Genomic DNA, 11,378 nt, shown 5'->3' with positions numbered 1-11,378 from the left:
CTCCTCCATTGTCTTCTATCCTTCAGAAGAACATGTCTCCCCAAAATATAAGATCTATTATATAAAGAAGCCATTTAAAAACATTAAGCAAGACTTGGTTGCATTCTCCACAGCCTACAACCATGCATTGCCTATAACTAAATAGAATATGTTGCACACATTTAATGTTTTTAAAAAACATTTAGAAAACAAAGAAAAGGAAAACATATGTGGCACTATGTTGTTGTGAAGCAAATTCCAGAGTCTCCACAGATTATTGAAGCCACATGTTCATCTCCACATTACTATGATTGTTGGCATGCGGTCCATTGATGGCATTTTGCAGTAACAATATTATAGTTCCAATGCATTTTAAGATACATTTTAGTTGGGATGGAAACCACCTCTTGAATCTCACTCAGATTTGTCACATCACATCATTTTTACATTGCTTTTGACGCACACTTAAAATGAACTATGCCTGAAGAGAAACACACCCATCGTGGCCAATATATTGAACTCCCTCTAAATTTTGAACCCAAGGTAAAAAGGATCAAATTCTACACCAATTAGAGCAAGAGTATGGGCCACTCGTACAGAATTAGAATTCAAGTGGGCTGAACAGGAGCCATGTAAAACAACTTCGCTTAATTACATCTCTAAGAGGGAAACAAACACAAACTTGACAGGGAGACCATGGGAAGACAAGAGGTCTTCCAAATGTCTGGTACGAATTTGCTCATGTATACGTGTTTATGCACACACAAACCAAAACACATGATGAAGGTTGGATACTTTGTATACTGCAGTTCTAAAACTCAACCTTCAACTTTCTTCTGTAGAGTCTGTAATTCACGACGCAGTTTTTGAACCTCTGTTGGAACGTTAACTGCCTTGAGCTCTTGCCTTAGCTTGCTAGTTTCATGTTCCAATGACTTGATTTTGGCATCTTGTTGACGAACTGTTAGTGAAAGAGTACCTACATCCACGGCCTCTGACCTCTGACTGATAGACAAAGCCTGTGAGAGAAATATTAGTCCTCTCTCTCTCTCTCTCTCTCTCTCTCTCTCTCTCTCTAATGCACGGTTAACGATGGCCACCTGGAACTGTAATGGCACACTATGGTCAGATCCGGGAGGCTTTGCAGAGATCTTCACTGGTCGAGATACCATCTACACAGAGACACATCAGTGCCCTGGGAGAGGGCTACCACAGGAAGCTGGATACGAGTGGGAATCGGTATACATGGGGGAGACCTGCACATTGGGGGGCGGGGGGGGGGGGGGGGGGAGGGGGGGTTACAGTTGTCGCCGTTCTCTTCAAAGCACATCTTCACAGGATCCTCACCATAGTCAGGAGGGATGAGGAGGCCCTATACATGTGGATGAGGCTGCACCTTCCAGGAGACAGGATCCTCACAATAGTCAAGAGGGATGAGATGGCCCGATACATGTGGATGAGGCTGCACCTTCCAGGGGACAGCATCAGACATACTGCAGCTTGCTACTTTGCGCCAGAGACGCCCAGCCCAGTTAGCAATCATCATACTTATCTCTCTATGAGGATATCTGAGGATATCATGAAGTACTCTAGATTGGGTGACGTACTTCTACTAGGGGATGTTAATGCTAGGACAGAGTAATCATGTTCATCTTCTGGACTTTGCAGACCTCATCTTGATACCGGAGGTAGACTCTAGAGATACAGGGATGCAAAGGACAACCACAGGATCTCCGGCACACCACAGCTTTTGGCAGGTAACTCCTTGACATGGGAGCTGCCCACGGGATGATTATATATAACGGGATGGCCAAATGGCCCTCCGCCGGCCTACTCATTCCCATATAGTAGAGGCTCTAGCATAGTGGATTATCTGATGGGTTCCCCGGGTTTAGCCACCCACATCCAGGATTTCACCACCCCCCTCCTGCCACTAGGTGCCGACCACACATATCTCTCCTTCACTACATCGGGTTTAGCCACCCACATCCAGGATTTCACCACCCCCCTCCTGCCACTAGGTGCCAACCACACATCTCTCTCCTTCACTACATCGGGGCCTTCACTATATCTAGCACCTTTCCCAACATACCACCCCCTACACCTTTTCCCACTACACACAGGTTCATTTCCACCACAACCTAGATGATGTATATCATATCCATATCTACTGCCAACTAGGTGAACTTGACCCTTCAGTCCCACTCCATACACTCACATCCCAGCTAACCACCAATTCGCACAACTCCACTGAGACTTCTTTCCTTGCACACACCGCCCCACTGCCAAACTCAAGGATAGACCTCACAATCAATGACTCTCTCAGCATAGCTGTTTTCCACGCCTTCATATTACATACAAGGCTCACTTAGTTTGAATCCTACGATGACAACAGCTAAGGTACTCAAGGTCTCCGTCTGCATGATCGTTGATCTCCTAGATCACCTTGACAACCCAATGTAAGATCTGAAAGAACAAAGATTTCATTGTTATCACTGGAATATCTACAAAAAACCACTTCTCTTTGACTAAAGCCATACACCCTGCTGTAGTGAAAAATTAGGCCTTTTCTGTAGTGGATCTGGATCAAGATGAGTGGAAGCAAGTGCAAGATTTGAAAGTTATTATGTGATCTAGCCTCAATGTGTGTAAAGTATGTATACAGCAGTATGTATATGATTGGAGGCCTATTTGCAACTTCATGGCATGATTATGTGCAAAATAAATGCAGATATAACACACATAGCATACACATATAACACACAGAAATGTCCCAAAACGGGGTCGAAACACCCATTTCAGGGATCCTATCCAAAACACTGGTATCCATTTTTTGAAACAGCATGGTTCCTGATTCCCCTCTGCCGTTTCAAACATTTCTGCAACAACACCTGCTGTTTTCCCTTAGCATACTAAAATTTTCAGGCTTCTATCTTCCTCTTATTTGTTTTCTCTCCTCTCTTTACTTTCATCCCACAAATTCTTTCCTCTCCATTCTTTTCATTCTCTCTCCCCTCCTCCCACCACCCTTGCTTTAATCGACCTTGCTGATTTTGCATTCCCCCATTTCAGACCGCTAAAAAGTGCAGCATTTCCCCATTTCCCATAATGATGCACACAAGAGCATGTGCACATGCCCCCCCCAACACGCACACACTCCTCCCCCCATGGGTAGCATACCAAGTTCAATTCAGTGTTTGGGAGAAACTTGTTTCACAGATATATGAGAGAACCCTCACCTTCTCCAGTAACAGCACGCGTTGAGTTAAGCTAGACACCAAGACCTCCTGCTTTTGCAGATTCTGGAGAACGGACATGAGATGCAAACTCATGGATGCTGTGCAGTGCTCCTCTACCGTTCCCTGCGGCAGTGTGTTTCCACACCCAACATAGAAGAAGGGACACTTGACTAGCTTCATAGGGCATGTGGTGACACAGTGCTTGTCCATCTGGCTCCTCATGATGAGGGCATCACATGCTTGTTCACATGGCAGGAGCTTAAAACCACATACAGCATCATGCTCTACACCATGCAACGCCGAGAAGACATGGCCACATCCATCATTCTCACATGTGACAGGACTGAGGGGGCATATACTCTTATGTTCAGCAAGCTCCTCCTGTGACTTGAATGTCAAACCACAGACAGAACTTTTGGTTTGGTCTAAGCCTTTAAGGAGGTCCTTGACAAGGCTCTCTCTCTGGCCAATAATCCATCTCTCATTTTTCTGCAATTCTTGAACAAATTCTTCAATTCTGTCCTCCTTTTTCTCGCTGCTGATGAGCTTGCTGGAGACTCTGCTGAGAAACTTTGTCTTGGACTGCACAAACTGGTCCAGGAGATCTTTGGCCCTATCCACAGGGGCCCTAGCTCCATTGATATCAGATGGCAGAGGGGTTTCTCTGTGCTGGTTTAGGTATTCTATGAGCTCTGTCTTCACATCGTCGACGACAGAGAGGAGGTTTTTGAAGAGGTCGCCGTAGGTTTTCTCCACGCAGGCAGTGGCAAGGGTGTGAAGGAGGTAGCGGGCGATCCCATGGACCTGTTCCACATCATGGTAGTCGCACTCTAGCAGCAGCAAGTCCTCTCCCGATGGTGCCGAGCTTTGATCTTCGATGGGGCTTGCGAGGGGCATCATCTCATGGTCTGAATGCCTGTGCATCTCAAACTAGAATATATATGTATATATATACATATATATGTGTATATATATACATATATATGTATATATACGTATACATATATAATGTATATATGTGTATATACATATATATGTATGTATATATATACACATATATACACATATATATACGTATATATGTATATATGTGTATATATACATATATATACAACACATATATATGTATATACACATATATATACATATATATGTGTATATACACATATATATACATATATACACATATATACACATATATATACATATATACACATATATATACAACACATGTGTATATACACATATATATACATATATACACATATATATACATATATACACATATATATACAACACATATATATATGTGTATATATGTATATATATGTGTATATACATATATATGTGTTGTATATATATGTATATATACACATATATACATATATACGTATATATATGTGTATATATATATATATGTGTTGTATATATACGTATACATATATAATGTATATATGTGTATATATATATATATATATGTGTTGTATATATACGTATACATATATACATTATATATGTATACGTATATATACAACACATATATATACGTATATATGTATACGTATATATATGTGTGTTGTATATATACGTATACATATATAATGTATATATGTGTATATATATACATACATATATATGTATATATACACATATATACATTATATATGTATACGTATATATACATATATAATGTATATATGTGTACATATATACATTATATATGTATATATACGTATACATATATAATGTATATATGTGTATATATATACATACATATATATGTATATATGCACATATATACATATATATGTATGTATATATATACACATATATACATTATATATGTATACGTATATATACATATATATGTATACGTATATATACACATATACATATATGTATATATACGTATATACATATAATGTATATATGTATATATATACACATATATACATTATATATATGTGTGTGTGTATATATATACATATATGTATATATATACACACACACATATATATATAATGTATATATGTGTATATATATACATATATATGTATGTATATACATTTTGCAGCTGTTTGGGCAAATTTATAACAAGGAGGGTCTCATACAGAACTTTATCAGAGACGGTTATCTCTTGATGAATAATCGCCTTTGTATAACTCTTCCTCTTCGAGAAAGTGTTGAGAGAAGGCCATCAGCCTCCATATGTAGTTCATTGAGGAAGGGCAGCCACTTTGAGTGTACTAGAGCGTTTCTTCTACTGGCCCACACTTCGAAGAGACATCCATGACTTCATAGAGTCATGCTTGGTTTGTCAAAAATCCAAGTATGATAGGCAAAAGACTCCTGGTTTGTTGCAATCCTTACCAGTTCCAAATGCTCCTTGGGAATCCATCACTATGGATTTCATCTCAAGTATTTGTTGCTTGCAAATGAAGATCAATACCAGGATGCAACAAAAACGATACTTAGGGCTCTTGAAAAGAGTTCCACTTTGTAGATGAATGTGGGAGAGGGTGTGATAATAATCCCACATGGGGACTTATGGGAGTCCTAGAATTTTTGTATAAAAGGTGGCTCATTTGAGAGCTTAGATACACTTTTGGGCTTAGTTCATGCAAGAGCTCCTTTGAGAGACCTACTCTCCCTCTTCTCCATAGAGGTGAAGACTCTTCTCTCACCCCATCTACATTATTGTATGAGGTAAATCTCTTCATTGAATCATTAGCAATGTCATGAGTCTTTCTCATCCTCTTCTCTAATCATTTTACTCTTATGCATGCTTTTAGTATTTCATTTTTGAGTACATGGATTGATTTGAAGCTTTCATGGAAGCTTGATGCTTGAATGTGTGCATGCTTGTAGGAAGATAGGAGTGGAGTGAGGTCTTTCTCTTTGCTTGAGTGCATAGTGATTGTATTCCTCTTGCTTGTATTTGTGAATGAAGGGGTGTGTAGGAATGAGGACAAGTTGAGCTTGTGTGTATGCTTAGTCTAGTGTCAAGTGATGGTAGCCATGAGCATTCTCTCCATTTGTGGATAAGCTCTTGTGCACCGGTACGGGTCGAATCCCTAGCTCCGACAGGGATGCAAATCCCATTGGATTGAGCTACACGTGGATCGTGCTACTCTTACTACAAGTGAGAGAGTTTTCCGTCTCTCCATTGGCGCCGCTGCCGGGGAGAAGACTCAAATCCGGTTGAGAGTGTGTGGAAACCACCACTATTTCCTCTTTTGGTTGCAAAACCATTGAGTGATTAGGTTAAGTTTGGGTGTGTGATCCCAGTGTGAGTGGATAAGGTTAACCATTGAGCGGTTGAGGTTTCTCCCGCATTGTTTTTTTTATGTTTTATTGTTTTATTGCTTTTCAAGTACCGTCATTATGCTTACATTCATTGTTTTCTTTTGCCATTTCATGCTTTCATGCTTTTCGCTAAACATGTAATTAGTGACAAATAAAAAATAATAATAATAAAAGAGGTGCATTGCTAAGCTTTTCCATAGCTTATGCAAGCTCCATAGGCTCCCAAAGTGCGAAGCCCGCTTAAGGGGGAGAGCGGAAGAGAGGTTGGTAGGAAGTAGTGAAGCGGCTGTTTTTCCCTTTATTGTTTTGTTGTTTTGCTGTTTTGTGGGGAGGCGTCGTAGCAGAAAAAAATAAATAAATAAACATATATATATATATATATATATATATATCTGTTTAGATACATATATATATAATATATATATGTATGTGTGCACCACTGTTGACTAGCCGGTTGAAGGGAGCGCAGAGGCGGTTTAAAGAGTATATATATATATATATATATATATATATTCTATGCGAAGAGGTGGAAGCGGCTGGCCGGGCGCCTCAGTTTTAGGTGAAGAGGCCGCTGAAGGTAGCTAAGAAGCAATCCTAAGCCGGTGAGAAAGGCAGTGTTGGTGGCTGACTGGACAGAAGCCGCCGACTGCAGCTAAAGGCCATCGACGAAGACCGCTGATGAACTGAACAGTGTGTGGAGAGCAAGGCAGTGGTGGGTGGCTGGCGAGAGGCAGGCCGCTGAACGCAGCAGCTGTAGGAGAAGAAGCGAAGGCGGGCTGCGGTTGCGAAGGTGGCGAAGGGCTGGTGTGCTGAGGCGCTGCAGCTGTGAGGCGACATCAGAAGGTTGTCTCGTTGGTGAAGGAGAGGTGGCCGGGGGCGCACTGACCCAGCTGGCTGTGAAGGGGCCTTTGTGCGAGGAGGCGTGAAGAAGCCAGAGGACAGCGAGGCGCATTGAAGACGAGTGGGTGCGCGTCGAATCCGGGAGCGAGAGCGCCGAGCGGTGCGGATAAGGTAGGTGGAAATTTCTCTTTTTTTTATTTTTTTAATATTATTTTTTTAATTTTTATGTTTTTTTATTTTTAAATTAAAAAAAACAAAAAAAAATATAATATTTCTTATTAAAAAAAAAAGAAAAAAAGAAAAAAGAAAAAAAGAATAGTAGAAAATCTTTTATAAAAAAAAAAGAAAAAAAGAAAAAAAAAAGAGAACAATTAAATACTTAAAAAATAGAGAGAAGAAAAAAAAAATTAAAAAAATTAAAAAAATTAAAAAAATTAAAAAAATTAAAAAAAATTATTTGTTTTTTAGGAGTCCATATTGTGTGCATATTTTTATTTTTTATTTTTTTATTTTTTAGCATAATTGGGTAATTTGCATTGTTTTAAATTTTTGTAATATAACAAAACAAAACAAAACAAAAGAAAAAAGGCAAAAAGAAAAAAAGAAGAAAACAATTTTTATTTTGAAATCATTATTCATCATTTAAAATTTTGCATAATTTAAGTAGCTTGCATTTTTTATTTTTTTATAAAATTTTTGTAAATGATGCATAATTAGTATAGTCATATTTTTTTTATCTGGCACGAAATTTATTCATTTTATTAAAAAAAACAAAAAAACAGAAAACAAAAAAAAACAAAAAAAAAACAAACAAAAGGAAATTATTTATTTTTTAGGAGTCTATTATTTTTCGCATATTTTGTAGTTCTTCATTAGTGTAAACTGCATTTTTTTCATTTTTGTAACTTTGTGCATAGTTAGTATTTTTTTTTTTAGGGTGATTCATAATTTTGTGTAAATTAAAAAAAAAAGAGTAAAAATCAAAAAAATCATAAAATCATTTTAAAAATAAAAACAATTTTAAAAATAAAAATAGGTTAGATAAGTACACCATACATTTTCTTTTTTAATTGTCTCTAGTGGTTAGGTAGGGAAAAAAATATATATATATACATATATATATATATTTTTATCAAAAAAACAAAACACAAAAACCAAAACTAAAATAAAAACCAAAAAAAACCAAAAAAATTTTGACCTTATGCACTTACGGTCAGGACGTCTGATAGATTCTGCCATAGGGCCTAGGGCACCTTCTAGAGTACCTACGCAAGAAAGTGGGACCCAATCGGTAGGCAATTTGGCAGATATTGCTGAAACCCTTACTGAATCCCAATCCGATACCCTTTCCTCCAGAACAACTAGTTCATTGTCCATGGACAATCTAGAGCCGACAAATAGTTATCCCGTAGCCCAAAATAGGACACCCACACGATCCTTTAATCCATTTGAAGCCGATACCATGGGGTTAACATTCAATGTGAGACTCCAATATGTCTACACAAATGCTCAGGGAGCTGAGATCTTTAGGGACCCACAACAACGGTATCTTGTTAAGATCGCCGACATATTCTCAGAACTTGAAAGAGCACCTCTAGTCAATGACCAGGGTAACATGTATATGGGTGGAGATGGTGTTCGCTACGAAGTCACCTACCATCCAGAAAAGGTAGACAAATTAGGGGAGCTCTCTAAAACCGAGTTCTTAGACTTATCAGAACTTTCCAGAGCAAGGGTGTCTAGAGATGATTGGCTCATCGAGCCGGACATGCCTGGACCATCCAATGCCCAGTCCTCAAAGCCATCCATAGATGATTTACTCCTTGTAGATCTAAATTTGGAAAGGGATAGGAAAGGCAAGAGCAAAAAGGATCAGGGGGATGAAAGTCAATGGGAGTTTGTACGACAAATTCCTGTGACAAAGGTCTTACAGGATGACCCACTTCAAGAGGTCTATAAGGATTCGTTAGAGGGATACTATGCCACAACAAAATCGCCAGAGCTGGATCTTCCTCTAGCTTATGTAGTGGTAGTTGAGAAGTGTGCAGGACACATGAACAAAATAGTTGATAAATGGGCCAATGAATATCGAACGTTAGATTGGAAAGAGATTAGGGAACTCACGTGGAAAGGACAACCATTATTTATGGAAGTGTTCTCAACACATACAGCCAAACCAGGAGAGACAGCCTTTCTTGGAGAAACTGTTGCTCCTCCCCTACGAGAGTTCACTAGAGAGGGACCTTCAACATCTAAGTGGACCTCTGCTAGTAGCCCAACTCTAGCACCACGATATCGTCCTACACCAAATGTGCGACCACAGGTCACACCACCACAACAACATCTTTCCCACTATGACAATCGGATGAGAAGGGAGCCAACTCGGCCTCCTATAAGTGCACCTCCTGAAATGAGGGTGCCAAGATCTTTAGAGGGGTTTGGTGAGGCTGGTAATAGGGTACCCACACCAATTTTGGAAACATGTGGACCATCTTTCCAAAGAGAGGAACAATTTCCACTGAGAGTGAGAGGCCGTAGGCCCTATGATGAGTATTCACGACAAGTAAGGCCATCAACTCTTCAGAAATTGGTAAAGAAATATGAAGGGTCGGGAGACCCATACGACCATGTAGCAGCTTTTAGGCAAGCAGTTCGAGCTGAGCAAGTTGCTGATAAGCATACTCAAATAGAAGGGTTTGGACTCACTCTTGAAGGAAAAGCCCTTGCTTGGTTTCAGGCATTAGAAGCTTCAGACAAAACTTCTTTACGAGTTTTGGAAGAGAGATTCATTGCTGCTTTTTCCTTGATGGGAATTCAACATGACACAGTAGCACACATCTACTCTTTCAAGCAAGGAGAGAATGAGAGTGTTAGAGACTGTGTAAATAGAATGAAGCAGTACATTAATCGTTGCCCAGAAGATGAGAAACCCGCCCAAAGTCGATTAATTTCTCTCTTCTTAAAAGGCCTCAAAAATTCGACACTGCATACACATCTCTATGCGAAGAAGCATACAAGTTTCAATGAGTGTTGCCATGATGCTATGGATTTCACCGATAACTTCAAGAACGTGAGCAACCGAGGGGTGGAGTGGCTCCACAAATGTATCAACAGTATACTAGTTTTGAACGTAAGCCACCGATGACACAAGAACAAGCACGACCTGTTCTTGGTGCTCAACCTCCTGCTCCAGGGACTGCTCCTGTAAGGGTTGTGGACTATGACAATTCAAATATGTGTAGAGAATTGGTAAACCCAGGCTATGTGGAGGAAGAATATGTATCATATTCATCCAAGGATAATATCTTTGAAAGTCCCGCATACCCAAGCCAAGCACTGGAGACTCAACCAGGGGAACAAAACTCTTTAATGTTGCTAGGCGGCTACCAACCTAGGACTCCAGGCCCCTCAGGTCAATGGCAGCCAAGAAAAGTAGAGACCAAACCAATGGGCCCCTGTTATGAGTGTGGAGAACCCCATTGGGCTCGTGATTGTCCACATCGCTCAAGGCAAGCATCTAGATCCAATACAACAGCACAACAATTTCCACCAATAGAGAGATATTGTCTAGGGTGTTGTGTCGAACACTTCCCGAAGGATTGTCTGTTGAAACCACATGAGGAAGGCACCTCTCAACCAAAGGTTTCACTTAACCTTGTAGGGGCAATTCCATCACCACCTTCATCTGAGAATGAGGATGTCGTACCACTTAGAGTCATGACTCGATCACAGACAAGAAACGCTGAAATACAAACTGATGAGACACCTCGAACTAGGGACGCTAAGACAAATCTAGTGGACAAAACCCTACAGTCCAGTAGAAAAAAAACCACTAGGAGGAAGAAGAACCGAAACAAACAAACTAAAAGTACATCCACTAGTTCTCAGGAGACCTCTAAACAAAACATACGGGATAAAACTTTTACATCCCAGGAAGTGCGTGAGGAACATCAACCTCAACCTGAGCCTAGTGTTAAACAAGATAAGGCTAGTACGACTGAGGTTAGTTCTGGG

General features: G+C 39.7%; 1 protein-coding gene across 2 annotated transcripts; it reads right to left on the bottom strand.

The window, feature by feature from the left end:
• Nucleotides 1–612: 612 nt before the first annotated feature.
• LOC147618589 (uncharacterized) lies at nucleotides 613–4,175 on the bottom strand. 2 transcript variants are annotated; one of them, XM_086773612.1, is made up of 2 exons: nucleotides 3,219–4,175; nucleotides 613–998 (listed from the first exon to the last, which is right to left on the bottom strand). In XM_086773612.1, exons 1-2 carry the CDS (start codon nucleotides 4,140–4,142, stop codon nucleotides 798–800), a joined length of 1,125 nt encoding a protein of 374 aa, XP_086629738.1. In that variant the 5' UTR covers nucleotides 4,143–4,175; the 3' UTR covers nucleotides 613–797. The 2 variants fall into 2 exon arrangements, with proteins under 2 accessions (XP_086629738.1, XP_086629739.1); XM_086773613.1 differs by having other exon boundaries at nucleotides 613–984.
• Between the last annotated feature and the right edge of the window lie 7,203 nt (nucleotides 4,176–11,378).

The sequence above is a fragment of the Cibotium barometz genome, chromosome 34, assembly GCF_041138505.1.
Source record: "Cibotium barometz isolate CiBa-2024 chromosome 34, ASM4113850v1, whole genome shotgun sequence".
In the NCBI taxonomy this organism is placed as follows: Eukaryota; Viridiplantae; Streptophyta; class Polypodiopsida; order Cyatheales; family Cibotiaceae; genus Cibotium; species Cibotium barometz.
This window is presented reverse-complemented; position numbering and strand designations above follow the sequence as displayed.

Coding starts and splice junctions, on each gene's coding strand:
- LOC147618589 (XM_086773612.1), bottom strand. CDS start 4,142: ATGCACAGGCATTCAGACCATGAGATGATGCCCCTCGCAAGCCCCATC. Junction 999..3,218: donor GCGTGCTGTTACTGGAGAAG/GTGAGGGTTCTC, acceptor TTTCTCTCACAG/GCTTTGTCTATCAGTCAGAG.